The following is a 19,185-nucleotide window of genomic DNA, read 5'->3' as shown; positions in this document are numbered from 1 at the left end:
AAATTTCAAAACTAAATTTCGGGATTTTAAAATATGTAATTCAATCTGTGAGCTTCTTCCTGTTTAATAAAGAATGAATTACATATTTTAAAATAATCCTGAAATTTCAAAACTAAATTTCGGGATTTTAAAATATGTAATTCAATATGTGAGCTTCTTCCTGTTTAATAAAGAGTGAATTACATATTTTAAAATCCAGAAAAATTTCAAAACTAAATCCTCACAGAAACTTGAATGATAATAAGGTTTACATAATCGATATAAATATATATAATAATTTTCCTTTCACGGCACCGTATTGCTGTTCTTTCACTTAACAACTTAATATCTTATCAAATAATTAGAAATTCCAATAATGACCGTTTTGCCCGAAGCTTCTTTACAGCAACATAAACAGTTAAGTCAAAAAGGATATTGCTAATATGACAAGGTATTTTCGTTTACTAAGATTCAAAATGAAATTGTTATCGAAATATTTAACTTTTTTTTCAATACACATAATTCATATCTCGTTACACATTGACGATTTAAGCCCAGAAGCATTTGCACAAGTACATTGTGATAAAAAGAAAAATATACGTATTCTAGAAAAATTCTGCTTATTACGTGAAACATGTTATATGTAAGCCCTTCTAATGGTGTAATACGATATTCAGTAGTATCTGTAACAATATATTTGAATATATAAATTAAGAAAACTTCCGTGACTGAAAGACAAGATGTGTAGTAAATTTGTATAGAGATATCACATATAGAAATCAGTTTTCTGGGAAATCTCCACACTGCAACAGACGTCCATTCACAGTTGCATAATGTTACTATGCAAAAATTAATGTACAGTTCTGTAGAATCAGAAAAGAGATATGGCGTTGTTTGTACTTACCTTTTTGTTATGATTCTTTTATAGTGTTCATTTAAATAGAAGTAATGTTGACTTAAGCACACTGCTAAACGCTTTTTAATTAAACTACACGAGGGCAATCTGAGCTAGCCGTCCCCAGTTTAGCAGTGTGAGACTAGAGGGAAGGCAGATAGTCATCATCATCATCCACCGCCACCTCTTAGGCTACTCTTTTACCAACGAATAGTGGGATTGACCGTAATATCATAACGCTCTCATGGCTGAAAGAGCGAGCACTTTGGTGCGACCGGGATTCGATCCCGCAACCCTCAGATTACGAGTCGAACGCCTTAACACACTTGGCCATGCCGAGCCTACCATTTTTATACTATGTTGTTTTTCACTACCTTGTCTTACTAAAAAGATGCTCGGAGCATCCGCGCGCACATGGACAAAATAAGTAACAATACCCAGATGCAAACCATCAGGGTATACTTAATATTGGTGCAAAATTTTACCTGTCTGTGTTGTTTTATCTTAGAGTTATGGTGGTCACTGAAGTGTTATTTATTACTACAGATACACTTTTAAAATTTATCCATTATTAAGTACATGATATTGTAAATGTAATCATGCTATGACCTTGATGAAACATTATGTATATATGTATATATATATACAATTTTAAGTCCTTTGTCTATTATTAGGTACTGTTATGATCCCGTATTACCGTACTGCATAATACGTAAAAAACAAGAAAATGGTAACTCTACAATTTTATAGTTTTATAGATTTCTGTTATAAAATAATAAAAAAAGAGACATCACAAAATAACTTAGAAACAATACTTTACAAAAGCGTAATATACAAATAAAACTTTTTCTTGATAGATCCATGTAGAAATCGTCTCTCCAGTTCAATGTAATCACTTCAAAAGCAGTATGTCAAAATTTAACTTCAGGTTGTAAATTCAAATTTCCGACGATAGATTGGACGGTAACAAAGAGTTCAATGTTCAAATGTAAATTACACCAAAACTTATCGATATTTGCAAACAGTTTTCAACGGTTCTAAAAAGCACAAACAAGGCTTACAGAAGTTACAAAAGTTAAGACTAAATCTTAAACTTACTAGCTCTTTAGAGTTGTAAACAAAAAAGCTAATAATAGCTTATAACCAAAATATACGATTTATATCTAGGTTCAAAAACTCTTTCGAGTTTGAATACAGAAATGCCCATCAAACTAAACTAAACCAAAGTTCTCAAGAACACTTCCCTCTCTTTCCTTAATTGGAACTTGAAACATTTTACACAGAAACCAAAAAATTCATTACAGAGAGCGCGTTTGCGAAAAACTATCGGTTATACGTCAGTGATCAGACGATAACCCTGTACGCCTCTCGAGGAAGTTTTGGCAAAAATATTACAAAAAGACAGCATCGCAGCATCTTTTCTCTCTTCAAATAATTTACAGAAAGTTTCAACAAATTCTTATTACATATTTTTGTTTATTTTTCCAGAGAGAGACCTTACTCAAAATACAAAATAATACTATTTACAATATATTTTAACTTACACTCTGAATAAAGCATCCGCCAATACATTTTCTTTTTCAACAGTATGCTTTATTTCTATATTGAATCGTTTGAGAAACAAACTCCATTACAAAATTCGCTGAGTTGTTCCTTTATTCCTCTTATAGATGATAGTTAACTTAACTTTTCTGCTGTTTTGTTCTTTCCAGCATAAGCAGCTTGAAGGACAGAAACACAATCTGCTGTGAACCACCATCTAAACTGTTGATTCCATAATTTGTTCTTCTTGTCTTCACAACAATATTTTTCAGATTTATGTGTACTTTCTCTCAATGTGCAGTTGGTATACAATTTATACAAAATATTTTTAAGTCTTTAAGTTTCCTTTCTAGTTCATCTGATTCTCCATTTTCTAATCCATTATATTTAAGTCGAAAAACTTCATCTGGATATGTTATGGCATCTGTACAGTTTTTCTTATTGTTTTTCTTTTCTCTAACAGAAGGTTTACTCAACTATTGTATGTTGTCACTTATATTTGACCTTTCTGGCCTTTTAAGGAACTATCTTCTTCTTTACTCACCCTGTTGTTTTTACAATAAGTGCCCTATACACCAGTTTAGTTTAAGATCTTTGAATCAAGCACTGGAAAGCTCATGCGTTACTTGGCATTGGCATAGAGACCTCCCTGCTGATACACCGGTCGACTGTCCTCTAAATCCTTTTTTGTCTGTTTTTCTTCTCCTATGAAAAGTTGAACTGTTTCCTTCTTCTCCATTGCTTGATAACCATTTCCATTAGGTGTTGGCTTAACACTCCCATACATCTCTTTTTTTTTTTTACTGCTTAGTCTTTGCTTGAGATTCAGAATTTCGACTAAACAACTAGTCACTGAATGAAACTTCAATATACTTTTCATATATAAACTAATCTTTTAGTTCAGGGCAGACAGCTCTTGAAATTTGCTTATAATTATAATTTTCCAACCAGTTGTTTTTGAGCAACAAGAAAGGTTCTCTCACACTGTGACAAAAGGACCATTTCAAAACTAGAGATTCCAACTGACTCCGTAGGAACTTCCCTTATAGCAAACAAAATTAAAGATATCCCTAAGTCCCAATTGTTTTTGTGTTTCAAACAAAAAGTTCTGAGCATAATATTCAAAATTCGAATATAATGTTTAAGTGATTCCTGACTGAGATCTAAGTGTCTTAAAGCCTAATTTTTTCCTGATTTCATTGAAAACCTATGACATAAAATTACACCTTGATCACTACGTAAAACAATATGCGAGAAAAAATTAATCAATCCCTCATAAATAGTTGTCGCAGAAATTTCTTTGATAGGAATACCTTCGGAATACCTAATTGCCGAATCCAAGATTATCAACAAAAATCTACTTCCTTTTTTTATCCTAGAAAAGGGGCCTACAATATCCATAATGACTCTAAAGAAGAGTTTTTGAGAGAAGGAATACGTCTCAAAGGTGTTTTACAAACTTTATTATTATGTTTTCCAATTATTTGAAAAGGTTTACAAAATTCAGTTACATCTTATCCTAGTCAAGACCAATGAAAATGTTGAATGAATATTAACTTAGCTATTTTTTTAACTCCATGATGTCCATGTGCTGAAGACATAATTTCATGTGTACAAACTTCAGGTACAACAATTCGATTTCTAACTTGCCAATTCTCATTAGCAGGAGGAATGTTAAGGTTCCTGTGCTCAAATCATAACTGTCACTACAGTCAGAATCTTTTCAGACTCCTGAAAATCCATAGTTTGTGACCTATTAACAAAACAAGATGGAAGCATTTCTGGAGAATCCTTGTTAAGGTCTTCCGTCTTCAACAGGAACACCCTACACAATCGGCGTGACAGGAACCTGGTTATTTGTAACATCATTTCCTAAAAATAATGACACTTCTTCGATCAACAATTCAGCGCCAAGTCCAACTATTACAGGACCAGTAACGTAATTACTCTCTAAGTGGATACTATACAGAGGTACAGAAATCTAATAACTACAGATGCCCTGGTCAAAACACTTTCCCCTCGAGAGCCAATAGGTCTTGTGGAATTGAGTTTCATTTAAATAAAAGTTTGAGCTGCTACAGTATCTCTAAACAAAGTAATGAGTAAAAGGGCTCAAACAACAGAATGACTATCATTAACAATAAAACCAGAATTTTTACAATTTTGAAGGTCCAATTTTTCAACCAAACTGAATTGTGAATCAAAACCAACTCAGCCAACAATTTTGCAGCTACTGACGAAGTCTGTACTTCTTTATATCTAATATGCACTTTGACATTAAATGATACTTCTTCAATCAAACTCAGTTGTCTACATTTTCCAGTCTTTGTCCACGCATTTAGATCTAACCCTTTTTCTCCTAATTCCACTTATTTGCGTTTAGCAAATTCAACATATGACTCAGTAGATAACTTAGTACTTTCTCTATAATTATGCCTGTATTTCTTTAAGATTTGTTTATATGTTTCTAAAATTTTCTTTTTGACAACATCATCATTTTCAAACTCTCCAAGACTTAAAGCTGAAAAATCTCTAGCAGAGCTTTCTCTGTTAGTTGTGATTGCAATAATATAGAGTTATTTCTAGGAACCTCCATAAGTATACATGATTTCTCAAAAACCAAAAACAAACTATGAACATCATTCTTATTGAAAGAAGGAAGGTAGTTACTAACAGTGTCTACCATTTTCCCATATCTTCTAGCCTTATCCCCAGATGTAGAACGATTTTCCCATATCTTCCAGCTTGATCCCCATATCTAAAACGACTTCTTTGACATTGCTCCTCGATCTCTTTTAGTCTTATTTCTCTTTCTGTCTTTTCTCTCTTAAATATTAGTTGTTGTTCAAATCTGTGCTCTTCTGCTTTAAATTTGCGACTTTCATTTCCTCGTTTTTGATCAAGTTCCAATTACTTTATTTCTACAATCTGTTCTAAAGTCAAATTTTGGTTTTGCACATTTTCAAAATTATGAAGATTCAGAGTTAGTATTTTCAGCTTCTGTCCTGACCACTATCTATTATAAATAATATCAACTTTCTCATCATCAATAGTCTTTTCTCTTGTATTTACTTAAACTAGGTAGGCCTCATTCCAAAAATTGTTGTTGTTGTTGTTTGCTTTAATGGATACTATCAAGTTAAGCTCTTTCAACTGACCTTTCCTCAATCCTGGTTCAAAAAACTCTTGAACTGTGAAAATTTCAGCCATTTCAAACTAACTTCTTATGATTTAAATATATTCACAAAATTTTAAACCAAAATAAGCAATAACTTGTTTCCAAATTAACACCAAGTTTGAGTATTCACACAATAAAACAGATCTAGACCAGGAGTATAAATTATACAAAACGTAAATAATATATATTGGACAATTATACAAATTCTAAAGAATTTCTCTGTTGCTAACAACCAACTCTACCTATCGTCCTACGCCATATTCAGGACTAGTTTCCAGTTGTTACGATCCTGTATTTCTATACTGTATATTTCGTTTGTCGGTTATTAAGCAGGAAGCTAAATAATGACATATTTGTGCTATACCCGTCCCAGGTATCGAAACACAGTTTCTATGTCGTATTTCCGCAGACGTACCATTGTATAATACATAAAAACAAAGAAAATACAACTTTGCAATTTTGTAGCTTTATATATATATATTAACATTAAAAAACGTAAATACAATATATATTATAAATATATATAATATATAAAATATTTTTTTTTTGTTTGTTTGTTTTGGAATTTCGCACAAAGCTACTCGAGGGCTATCTGTGCTAGCCGTCCCTAATTTAGCAGTGTAAGACTAGAGGGAAGACAGCTAGTCATCACCACCCACCGCCAACTCTTGGGCTACTCTTTTACCAACGAATAGTGGGATTGACCGTCACATTATACACCCCCACGGCTGGGAGGGCGAGCATGTTTAGCGCGACGCGGTCGCGAACACGCGACCCTCGGATTACGAGTCGCACGCCTTACGCGCTCGGCCATGCCGGGCCATATATATATATTTAAAAATATATAAACAATAATTTATAAAAGGGTACAATACAAATAAAAACTATTTCTTGGTAGATCCACGTAAGAACTGTGTTTCCAATTCGATGTAATCACTTTAAACGCAGTGTCGATCTTCAGCTCAGAGTTGTAAACTCAAAGTTCCAATTCACGCTAAATTGAACGGTTACAAAGAGTTCATTGTTCTAATGTCCACTGCACCAAAAGTTACCAATATTTTCAAAAATCGTTTTTCAACAGTTCTCAATACCACAAGACTTACAACAGATATAAACGTTAAGACTAATTCTTAAGCTTACTAACTCTTTAGAGCCATAAACAACAAAATCTAATAATGGTTTACAATAGAAACAAAAAACAAGAAAGGTTTAAAAACTCTTTCCGATTTCCATACAGAAACATCTGTCTCAAATGGCCACTTAAACTAAACTACATATCTCAAAACACACTTCTGTATCTCAGGACGGTGGTATACGAGGTCTGTTCAAAAAATACGCGGACTGTTTGAATTGCGCGGCTCCAGTTGATTCCAGGGGATTCCGCTTGGTGTCGCTAGGTTTGTACAGATCAGCTAATTACGACGCCATTTCCCGATTGCAGATATCTTCATTTGTGTATTAGCTACGCGGTTTTAAGTGAAGTGCGATTTTTTCGTTTGGCGGATTTCAGAATGAATGACCTGAAGGAGCAACGGCTTGCTGTGAAATTTTGTGTTAAACTTGGAAAATCTGCAACTGAAACTTTTGCTATGCTTAACACGGCTTACGGTGATGTTGCTATGAAGCGTACGGCATGTTTCAAGTGGCATGAACGTTTTAAGGATGGTCGACAGTCCATTGAAGATGATGAGCGTCCTGGACGTCCTTCCACGTCAACTAACGACTCACACGTCGACAAAATCAACACCTTGGTGCAAGCAATCGACGTCTGATTGTCAGGGAGCTTGCTGAAGAGTGTGGGATATCAGTTGGATCTTGTTACGAGATTTTGACCGAAAATTGAAGATGCACCGCGTTGCTGCGAAATTTGTGCCTCAGAACTCGTGAGTTTTTGGCCAAACACTCGATCACTGTTCTTCCCCACCTCCCTACTCACCTGACTTTGCTCCTTGCGATTTTTTTTTGTTCCCCAAACTCAAAAGACCCTTGAAAGGAAGAAGATTTGAGACGATTCCTGAGATTAAGGCAAATGCGACGAAGGAGCTGGAGGACATTACAAAAGAAGCGTACCAGGACTGTTTCAACAAGTGGAAACACCGTTGGGATAAGTGTGTGCGTTGGGGAGGAGAGTACTTTGAAGGGGTCCCAGACCTGTAACTTCTAAATAAAGTACATTTTGTTTTATGACGTCAGTCCACGTATTTTTTGAACAGCCCTCGTAGGTATTAACACTTTTATTAATAAGCAGAGAACAACGTTTCGACCTTCCTAGGTCATCTTCAGGAAAACAAAAGAAACCTAAAATTTCGCATCAGAAAAACAATTGGTTATACGTCAATGATCAAGCAGTAGAGCGGCTGACACATATAGCCCTCGTGTAGCTTTGCGCGAAATTCAAAAAACAAATATTACATACATTCGTAGAATATATAAACTTTCACCCAGAGGGAAAAATATCACAAAACAACAACTAATAGAAAAGATTTTGTAAATGTAAAATGGTGTAGAGATTGCACTGCCAAAAAGAATGATAGCCATCACCACCCGCCATCAACTCTTGGGCTTGAGTGAAGTGAGTACCATCGTAACAAGCTTTCACAGATCAAACCATTTGTTGTTCCATGACCGTCTTATTTCCGTAAGGGTCAGAAGAAGGATACTGTCCAAGCTAAGCTACGCATTGATCACATTTTTATAACTCATATTTTCTTTTATCTGGGACTGATCCACTAATGTGTGTCCTTTGTGACACTCGAGTCACGGTAACTCACGTATTACCGTTGTGTCGTCATTACGACCGTGAAAAACGGCATCATTTTAGACATATCTTTTCTATGGGTTTAACCCTGAAGCTGGACATTGGCGATGATGACATTGTCCAAATTATTTTTTTTTTTAACTTTGTACGAGCCATTTGCCTTTTTAGTTATATTCAAATCTTGTATCTGAATTTCGAACATTTTTTTGTTTTATCTCGATTTATTTTTAAATTTTATAACAATTTTTACTTTTACGGTTTTCATTGATTGTTTGACATAGATAGCCTAGTTGCTTTGCGCCAATAAACGTCAAACAACCACCAACTACGTATTTCAAGTTATTGCTGTAGTTGACATCTGATGCACAGCTGACTTAATCACGTGAAGTTTACAAGTTATTTGAAATGATTGCATTTTGATCTGGTAATGTATTTCATTGACCTACCCCAATTAATGCTTTAAAGTATTTTCTTGTTTTTGCTGAATTTCTTTTGAGGTACAAATGTATCTAACTGATCTAACCACACAACCGTTCAAGTTATTTTTGTTGACTGGCTTTCGATACATTAATGTATATAATTCATCTACCCTAATGATTGATTTCAAGTTACTTTTGTTGGTTGACTTTCAGTGTACAAACTGACTTATCCTACACTGTGTTGACTTTCAGTGTACAAACTGACCTATCCTCCACTGTGTTCTCAAGTTATATTTATTAATTGAATTTTGCTGTATTTGATATGCAATTTCATAATAAACTTGGTTTATTATAAGATTTATCAGGTCGTTAAATGTACGTAGTTGAGAGTGGTCACATCATTCCAAGTCGTTAATTGTACATGGCTGAGAGCGGTCGCATAATTCGAAGTCATTAATTGTGCATAACTGAGAGTGGTTACATAATTCCAAGTCGTGAACTGTACATGGCTGAGAGTGGTCGTTTAATTCCAAGCTGTTAAAAATGTTGACCTGCAGTTGATCTTTGCGAACCAAGTTCAAATTACCGTTATAATAAAACCGTATCTGTCCAATGCCACTGTCGGTTTTTTTGTTATATGTTAAAAGTAAAAAGTAAACAGATACATTTCTCGTAACTATTGTAATTCAGTTATTCAAGTCACTGTTGCAGTGTGACTGTATCCAGGAATTCACGCCAATGATGGAAAGGATATATATCCTGCTGATTCTTCTGGTATAATTCTATTGTTGACATAAAACTTTCCTACTAATCTCCCTCAGAATATTTTAAGTAATCTTTTTTTTTGTCTAAAAACCTGGAACAACACATAAAAGTGGTTTGGGAAGACTTACTCTCCCCAAAATGGTGAAGAGAAAGAGTTCATATCTAACCGACCAAAGAATAACCTCTCTTGAACATCTTTCATGGACAAAGAAATCACCTCCTCTAATGACATGCCCCTTACAGATCATTGTTCCCGACAACTTAAAAATATTATATATATGTCAGAATAGCCAGCCTACCCAAACAAAAGATTTATGAGCCGCCCATGTCTAAAACTTTATCTAGTTTATCTTCATGCGACTTAAAACTGTACTGAGTTTCAGTGTATAGCACCATAGTTCTTTTTGTGTGTATGTGATAAAATATAACGAAGTACTGTGTCTAACTTATATTCATCAAATAATTTGAAAGTAAGTATTGATGTAAAACATATTCTTACATTAGAGATGTTTCATACATATGTTTTTAGACTTTAACCTCTTGAGTAACTTCAGCTTATCTCGAGTAGCTGAAATAAATTCTATACTAGGACGTTCCACTTATTCAGTTGAAATTTCGTCACTTAGTGAAACAGAAAAGAAAATACATTGTATCTTGGCTTTTAAGTTGTTTAAACACAAGTCCTCTGATGCAGGACGTCCAATGAAAATATATGGGGACATAATTTTTAATACTTACGTTAAGTTAGTGTATTTTTATTTAACAACTATCTGGAGTAACCGTCCCCTGAACGAATGTTATGTAAATTTATGGTTAATGAAAGGTTAAATTAGAACATGAAAAGTTGCTTCCCTTATATGTAATTGTAACAAACCCAAAAACGCTCATAAAGACTGAAAAATATAAAATGTGAAATCGTAAATTTGGATCCAACAAACCCTTATGCTAAATCTGATGACAAGCCATCAATATGGGAGTGGAGTAATGATAAAAAACACAAAACCCAGAATGCAGAACTGAAAATTTGTATGTATATCTGCAAGAACACAATGAACCTCCATACAAAATTTGGTGAATATCCATTCGGAAAATGTCAGGTAATGGTTTCAAAAATAAAACAACGCAAAAACGTCCATAAACATCGCAAAACACAAAATTCAAAGCTGAAAATTGGTATGTACCCCACATAGACCTAATTAGCCTCCACACCAATTTTGGCGAAGGCTCATCTACTCACGCAAAATAATTACATAAATATACAACAGACAGCTCTTATTACATTTATACAGATGCTTTATTAGATTTTCTTCTGTTTCCTTTCTTTTCTATGCCCAATATTCTTGTGTTTACATAATTCATTTTCTGATCAGTTTTTTTCACATCTTCATTTACACATGATATTTCTTTTACTTGCTCATTAAGTCTCCTTTTAGATTTATGCTAGTTTCACCAACATATACACTTCTGGCCAAAATCTTAAGGCCAATAAACACGAAGAAAAATATGCATTTTGCGTTGTTATACTCAACCACTTATTTAAGTAGAGCTTCAAAAGATGAAAATAAGAAAAGGTAAAATAAAACACTTTTTTAACATTTAATAGGGAAAATGTTAACACTATGAAATTAGCTTAAATACTAGCTGGTCAAAAGTTTAAGACCATACAAAATTTAGTCATTTGTGTTCAAGCATTAGCATTGTCAACATCTCCCACTGACATCTCCTGTGTTACATTAGGTAAAAACATGGCAAAGGTTCAAACGTTGACAGAGTTTGAACGTGGCAGAATTGTCGAGCTGCAAAAGCAAGGTCTCTCTCAACGTGCCATCACTGATGAGACGGTTGCAAATTTCTTAAAAGACCCTGAAGGATATGGAACAAAAATCTCAAGTGGTCGGCCAAAGAAAATTTCGTTGGCGTTGAGCAGGAGGATTCGACAGGTTGTCCGGCAAGACACCAGCCGATCGTCGAACCAGATTAAGACCCTTACGGACGCAGAATGCAACTCAAGAACAATAAGAAGGCATCTACGAGAAATGGCTTTAAAAACCGTAACCATATTCAAAAAACACTCCTTCTTCCACACCACGAAACTTGGTTAAACTTTGCTATGAAGCACCAAACATAAGACGTAGAAAAGTGGAAGAAGGTTTTGTTCTTTGATGAGAAAAATTTTAACATAGATGGCCCAGATGGCTTCCAACGTTATACGACACAGTGAAAGAGATTCCATCATGATCTGGGGTGCTTTCTCCTTCCATGGAACAATGGAGCTTCAGGTTATACAGGGGCATCAAACAGCAGCTGGCTACATTGGAATATTGGAGAGAACATCCTTATTGACTGAAGGCCCTCGCTTGTGTGGAAACGACTGGATCTTTCAGCAGGACAACGCTGCAATACACAATGCTCGCAGGACAAAGGACTTTTTCATGGCGAATAACGTGATCCTTTTGAACACTCCAGAGTATTTGCCCGAACTGAACCCTATTGAAAATGTTTTGGGGTGGATGGCAAGGGAAGTCTATAGAAATGGACGTCAATTCCAAACATTGCATGATCTCCGTGAAGCCATCTTCACCACTTGGAATAACATTCCAGCCAGCCTTCTGCAAACGCTTATATAGACCATGCCAAAGCGAATGTTTGAAATTATTTACAATGACGGCCGTGCAACTCACTACTGAGACCTCTTGTTTGGCATTTCCTACCCTGTTTAGGACTTCATTTTGGTATGGACTTAAACTTTTGACCAACTGGTATTTAGACTAATTTCATAGTGTTCACATTTTCGCTATTAAATGCTAAAAAAGTTTTTTAATTTTATTTTCCTTTTGGTATTTTCATCCTTCGAAGCTCTAATCAAATAAGTGGTTGAGTCTGACAACGCAAAAAGCATATTTTTCTTTATGATCATTGGCCTTAAAATTTTGGCTAGCAGTGTATATATATCAATAAACTCTCACTATTTTCCCTATTTGGTTATATACTCTTGAATGTTGTAAATTTAAAAAAAAAACTTTGATTCCCAAGTCAAATATATCCTAAGTTTTTTATAAGTATTTAACAGAAAGAAATCTTTCACCTCGAACATAAACTATACGTATATCTGGAATCAACATCAACGTTAAAATATTCCCTTTTTCCGATCATTTTTATTAATAAACTTAGAACTATTCTATTATAAATGTATATACATAAGTTAATTATAGTTCGGTCCTCCTCGGTGGACATAGCAAAAAGCCCGATGTGGCTTTGCTAAAAGGAAAAACACACACATACAGTTTCTTATAACTCAAAAACAAGCCGCAACAAAAACAAATTAAACAAAAGTAAACGTTGCATAAACTGGAAAGATCCCAGGGTACAAGCTAAACCGTCAATAATACTGTCTTGAGGAAATGTTTTACGCTTTACCCATTATAAAGATTTTTTATGAGCCTGATATATATTTACAAAATGTCCAAGTCACATAAAATTGGATTATTATCTCAACATTCCCTAAATTTCTTATAAAGGAAAGCATTCAATGTGAAGGCTGCCTACCTGACGAGACTTCAACGTGGTGAGCTGTAGCACTAAACCTACTGCATCTGTAATCGCCCGAATGATCAGACTTGGCAGATTCCACCTTAAGAGTTAAATGGACGTTGTTATCATCATCTGATTCTTCACTAAATACGTAATCATCATCTGAAGAGATCCCAATCCTATTTTTTGTCCATCGCGCACTGTCATATTTTGAAATAACACATCCAATAGAAAATGAAGAACCCTCTTCTACAGCATCTTCTCCTGAGTATTGAACTTCAAAAGGTTGAACAACTATAAAAATAATCACTGATATAATATAAACAGTTAAACAAGTAATTTTTATGAACTATCTCAATAACATAACTAAAAGTTAATGAGGTCACTATTTAGTAATTGTTACATTAAATTTGAAGTTAGATCCTTATGGTGGACAGATAGCTCATTGCGCAGCTTTGCGCTGTAAAAACAATAACAAGAAAACGAGACATTGTCATAAGAATCTAACATCCCTTATGGGTATTACTTTTGTTCTTCAAAACAAGTGTTGCTTCGAAGTTAAATATACACTTTGGTCTACAGATATGTGTATGTTTATAATTAAATTCCATATTTTGAAAATGTACATTTTAAAATGTTAATCCTGGTTTAGAATCATAAATCTTCCTCGAAAAAAAATCTACTCATAACTATAATAAAATTACAAATAGCATTACCATTTCAAAATATAAAAATAAAAACTCATTTCCTGTTTAAGAACACTTTTATATATATATTATTCTAACTTTAATTGTTGGGGTCCCCATTTGCTTTGGGAGACCCTGTGCAGCAGTTTCATCTGCTCGCCCGTTAATCCGGCCCCCCGCTAGTACAGCGGTATGTCTTCGGATTTACAGCGCAAAATAAGGGGTTCGATTCCTCTCGGTGGGCTCAGCAGATAGCCCGACGTGGCTTTGCTATAAGAAAAACACACAAACACACCCGTTAATCCGCTACTGACAATATTATATATTTAGAAATGCATGTAACTTATATTGTTAAATTTGTATTGCTCTCTGAATTTGTAGAAGATTCTCGAGCGTAGCAATCAACAATGTACAATGTGTGTATGTAAATACCAGTATTGTTGCCTTAGCTGAAATTTCTGGAAAATCTCCTCTCAAGCTTTTGAAAGATAACCAACGCAACGCGGAAAGACGGGTTTAAATTGTTGGTTTGCTAAACTAGAAAATGTAGTTGTGATAAACGCTTATTAATCGGAAAGCTACAGATATTTGACCAGGAAAGTTTGTAGATTTCGAACATTACAAACCATTCAGGCATTACCAGTTGGTTAAGGAACTGAATTTCATATTGACGATTCACGATGAGCTAATTAATTCTTTGTTGATACGGCCCGGCATGGAGATATGATTAGGGGGGTCGACTCGCAATCTGCGGGTCAGGGGCGAATCTCCGTCACACTAAACATCTTCGCCCTTTCAGCCGTGGGAGGTTATAATGTTACGGTCAATCCCATTATTCGTTGATAAAAGAGTAGCCCAAGAGTTGGCAGCGGGTGGTAATGACTAACTGCCCTCACTCTAGTTTTACATTGTTAAATTAGGGACGGCTAGCGCAGATAGCCCTCGTGTAGCTTTGTGCGAAATTCAAAAAACAAAGGACCGGCATGGCCAAGCGTGTTAAGGTGTGCGACTCGTAACCTAAGGGTCACGGGTTTGCATCCCCGTCGCGCCAAACATGCTTGTCCTTTCAGCCGTGGGGACGTTATAATGTGACGATCAATCCCACTATTCGTTGGTAAAAGAGTAGCCCAAGAGTTGGCGGTGGGTGTTGATCACTAGCTGCCTTCCCTCTAGTCTTACATTGCTAAATTAGAGACGGCTAGCACAGATAGCCCTCGAGTAGCTTTGTGCGAAATTCAAAACAAACAAACCGTTCAACTTCAGTGAACTACCTTCGGACGATAATAAAACCACGAGGACAACAGATGTATTCTTCGGTAAAAAAATGAGCTTGTAAACCGCGTGAGGCCAACCAAGAATAGAACTACCTGGCATTCCCGTGAAGTGAAGTGTACTTGTGTATCAACAGTTTGTTTTGGATTTTCAAGCTAAGCTACAGGAGGGCTATCTGCACTAGCCGTCCTCAATTTAGCAGTGTGAGACAAGTGTGAAGGCAGTTAATCATCATCACCCACCACCAATTCTTGGGCTACTCTTTTATCAACAAAAAGTGGGATTGACCGTCTCATTACAACGCCCCCACGGCTGAACGCTTGAACACGATTAGTGCGACGGAAATTCCGAATCCGCGACCCGCAGATTGCGAGTCGAGCGCCCTAATCATATCCCCATGCCGGCCCGTATCAACAAAGAATTAATTAGCTCATCGTAAACCGTCAATATAAGATTCAGTTCCAAACCAGATAGAAGTCTCAACATTGTTTGTAAGTTTATAAAAAAGTTGTATATAAATAATCATTTTTGTTTGTTTGTTGTTTAAGCACAAAGCTAAACCCCTAATTATCTGTGCTTTGCGAACGACAGTATCGAAACCCGGATTCTATCGGTGTAAATTCGCAGGCATACCACTGCGTCACAACCATCATTTGTAATAACGATTTATAATAACCGTTATCATAAAATGTATTGTTCTTTGCATATTAAAATATATAAGTATTGATAATTTGTTTTTGAATTTCGCACAAAGCTACTCGAGGGCTATCTGTGTTAGCCGTCCCTAATTTAGCAGTGTAAGACTAGAGGGAAGGCAGCTAGTCATCACCACCCACCGTCAACTCTTGGGCTACTCTTTTACCAACGAATAGTAGGATTGATCGTCACATTATAACGCCCCCACGGCTGGAAGGGCGGGCATGTGTGGCGCGATGGGGATGCGAACCCGCGACCCTCAGATTACGTATCAAGAAAATTATATGTAACAATCTTGTTTACAAAAATACATTTGATAATACAAACATTTAATTAACTTCTAAATTAAAATTAAAATTTCCTGCTATTTGAAAACCTAACGTGTAACATAATAAATCGGAAGCCCGTCCGGTATGAGTTATAATACGTAACATAATGGATATGGTAGAAAGTTCATATAATATACATGTAAGTGCCAACATAGCAAACAGCATTTATACATTCATAAAAAAATCAAGAGATGTAAAAGTGAACTAGGAATGTAAGAAGTAGAATAAGGTCACAAACAAGCTATGTGAAGGTTGAAAAGTGCTGTACCAAATAGGTCATGGATTTTCGACTCTTACCCTTTCAACTTTATGATAAGAGTAAACCTAAATGTTAACTTGGAAACAGTACTGCTCTTCATAATTTATTTACATTTTAGTGATTAACCGTGTTTACCAAATACAAATGCATTTCTTGGTCCTTAAATTATACATTATATATTAACAAGTTTATATTAGATGGTAGCATTATACAATTACCAAACACAAATCACAAGTATAATATTTAAAAATAAACAAAAAATATCTAATATATTATTAACAAATTTAATTCGTTATGCCACTATAATTCAAAGTTTCTCATCTACGAAATATCTTAAAACATTTCAACAACGAGTTATCACTTCCATCATTAACTAACTATAGGATTCTCTAAAACTATTTGTAACCCGAAGAATGATTCTAACGTTTTATTTAAAATATTAGTTTGGAAATATATGACAATACTGATCTAATATTATTATATCTATACATAATTTTTAATCTAAAGACAAACTTTCACGGTTTCATGAATCTTACACTAAGATCCTGGGCCTTAAGATTTAAGTCTAATTTCTTGCTATATCCTAACTAAATGTTTTAGAATGTTTTGGTAACACTTGCAAAATCCCGAAATAATTTTTAAGTTATATGAATAATCTGAAACTTCAGTGAAGCTTCAATTTCCAATTACTTTCCCGCCAATTTGAACATTTCAAAGGTTTTATGGGCTCAGCATGGCCAGGTGATTAAGGCGTTTGAATCGTAGTCTAAGGGACGCGGGTTTGAATCCCCATCGCCCCAAACATGCTCGCCTTTTTAGCCGTGGAGGCGTTATAATGTGACGAACAATTCCACTATTCGTTGGTAAAAGAGTAGCCCAAGAGCTGACGATGGGTGGTGATGACTAGCTGCCTTCCCTCTAGTCTTAAACTGTTAAATTAGGGACGGTAACGCATATAGCCTTCCTGTAGCTTTGCGCGAAATTCAAAAACAAACTTTTTGCAATGCACATTTGTTATAAAATTAAAAACTACAAAAAAGTGGTTTCGAATACTGTATAGAAGGTCTTGTTACAATAATGTTGCCCCCCCCAATGGCTCAACGGTATGTCTGCAGACGTACAACGATAAAATCCGGGTTTCGATACCTGTGGTAGGCAAAGCACAGATAGCCCATTGTGTAGCTTTGTACTTAATTGAAAACAACAACAACAATAATGTTAGTTTAACTTCTTTAGCCAAATTAGAAATATGACGATTACATTACTTATTTGCTTTATGCTCTAAATAATGAATTGTTTCACTGCATAATTCAGATATATTTAAGTATCGTTTACTACATAACCACGAGAACTATTAGTGTTTTGCTTAATTTCTAAAAATAGCTTAAATAAGATATTTCGTTTCAAATTGATCGGCTTCGTTATCAAATAATTCAAGGGTTTAAAACATCCAAGTTAGATACTGAAAACAAAAGTATAAAAACTGCTTACTGCTAAAATAGGGATACCTACATTGTGAAACCCAAAGTAGAAGTGTGCCGTATATCCACATCTTACACATTGAGAAATTATCGAAGCTATACTTGACGTCTAGAAATCGTTATGTTACCGAATTACAAAGTTGATGAGCTTAGAGTTAAATATGCTCTTTAAATAAATAAAATAGAACTTTTAAATCACTCAAACCTAATTAACTGAGACCTCTGAATATCCCGTAGATGTGAACATGCTCTTAATTCGTTCTTGAAGCTTAGTCGAACTACAAGGACCGACCTACACGCTGCTATAAATAACTTAAGTTCTACTGCTTTCTTTGAAGACGACTTCTGCTTGTTGGTTAACCTAAAATAAACTTCTTTGCCAACAAATTTTTGTGATACTTTTGTCTTCAAAGAACTTTAGAGTCTCTGTTATTTCGTAATAATAACAGCTGACGATGTTTAGCTTTGAAATTAATTTTAAAAATTGGAAGCTTTTTACAGTTGAACTTGCAACATTTCACGATCGTAACAAAAACTAAACAAAATTTGCTCCTGCATGTGATTGAAATGCGAAGTTGCGAAATAAACTGCATTAAACGTTACGTATTTTAACTTTGTTTACCAGATTAAGTCCAGCTAATTGTTTAGAGTATACTTATGATTTGAAAAAAAAAGTTAATTTTGACTTTAAGTATCACCTGATGGGAGAAATTGATTGGCAGTAGTTTACCTCTTCAAATAATGTTAATGAAGCGGCAGAATTGTTTTATAAACGTATAATACTTCTGAGATATTAGAGTCCAAAAGAAAATATAACAGAAGAAAAAAAATTAAAACCGTGTCCAGTTTTGCTAAGGATGCAATCACCACAATGAACCCTTTTACGTGCCTGTGTTATAAAATTAAACATGACATAAATTTAGGTTAATTACGTTATATTCAGTTTATGGAACAGAATTCTGAAATAATGCTAAATAATATCTATAATTTCATACAATAACAATGTAATCTGAATATATTTTAATTATACTGTGTATACCGACAGTTAGTGAAACTGGTCATAAATTTATCTCCTTGACCACTACCATGACTTGTATCCCAGCCGGGTTGATAAATTCTGGTATTGAATAAAAGTTCTCATCGGCACAGGATATGGCAGATGTAACGGAGCTGACATGTTACATATTGTTCTTTACTTTAACTTATAGTTTTAGTATTGAAAAGTAGCAGATATTTTTGCTACTTTCGTTTAATCTATAACCAAGAAGATGTTGGTGTAAATTTGATTGAATAAACTGGACAGACTGAACATTGCCGATCTTCTAAATATTACCAGTATGGCATCAATTCATCTGAAAAAGTAATCAGGTCTTGAATGTATTTCACTTTTACTTA

At 34.8% G+C, this 19,185-nt stretch overlaps 1 protein-coding gene across 2 annotated transcripts in view; it reads right to left on the bottom strand.

Moving 5' to 3' along the window:
* LOC143239944 (basigin-like) overlaps positions 1–18,335 on the bottom strand; it is a 77,269-nt gene extending 58,934 nt beyond the window's left edge. Inside the window, exons 1-2 of one of the 2 annotated variants that reach the window (XM_076481617.1) lie at positions 17,822–18,335; positions 13,083–13,361 (exon numbers count right to left, since the gene is read on the bottom strand). In XM_076481617.1, coding sequence (XP_076337732.1) covers positions 13,083–13,361; positions 17,822–17,870 — 328 coding nt within the window. In that variant the 5' untranslated portion in view covers positions 17,871–18,335. The remainder of the gene's footprint in view (positions 1–13,082; positions 13,362–17,821) is intronic. The other variant, XM_076481618.1, reaches the window with a different exon arrangement.
* Between the last annotated feature and the right edge of the window lie 850 nt (positions 18,336–19,185).

This window comes from Tachypleus tridentatus, chromosome 13 (assembly GCF_004210375.1).
Source record: "Tachypleus tridentatus isolate NWPU-2018 chromosome 13, ASM421037v1, whole genome shotgun sequence".
Classification (NCBI taxonomy): Eukaryota; Metazoa; Arthropoda; class Merostomata; order Xiphosura; family Limulidae; genus Tachypleus; species Tachypleus tridentatus.
This window is presented reverse-complemented; position numbering and strand designations above follow the sequence as displayed.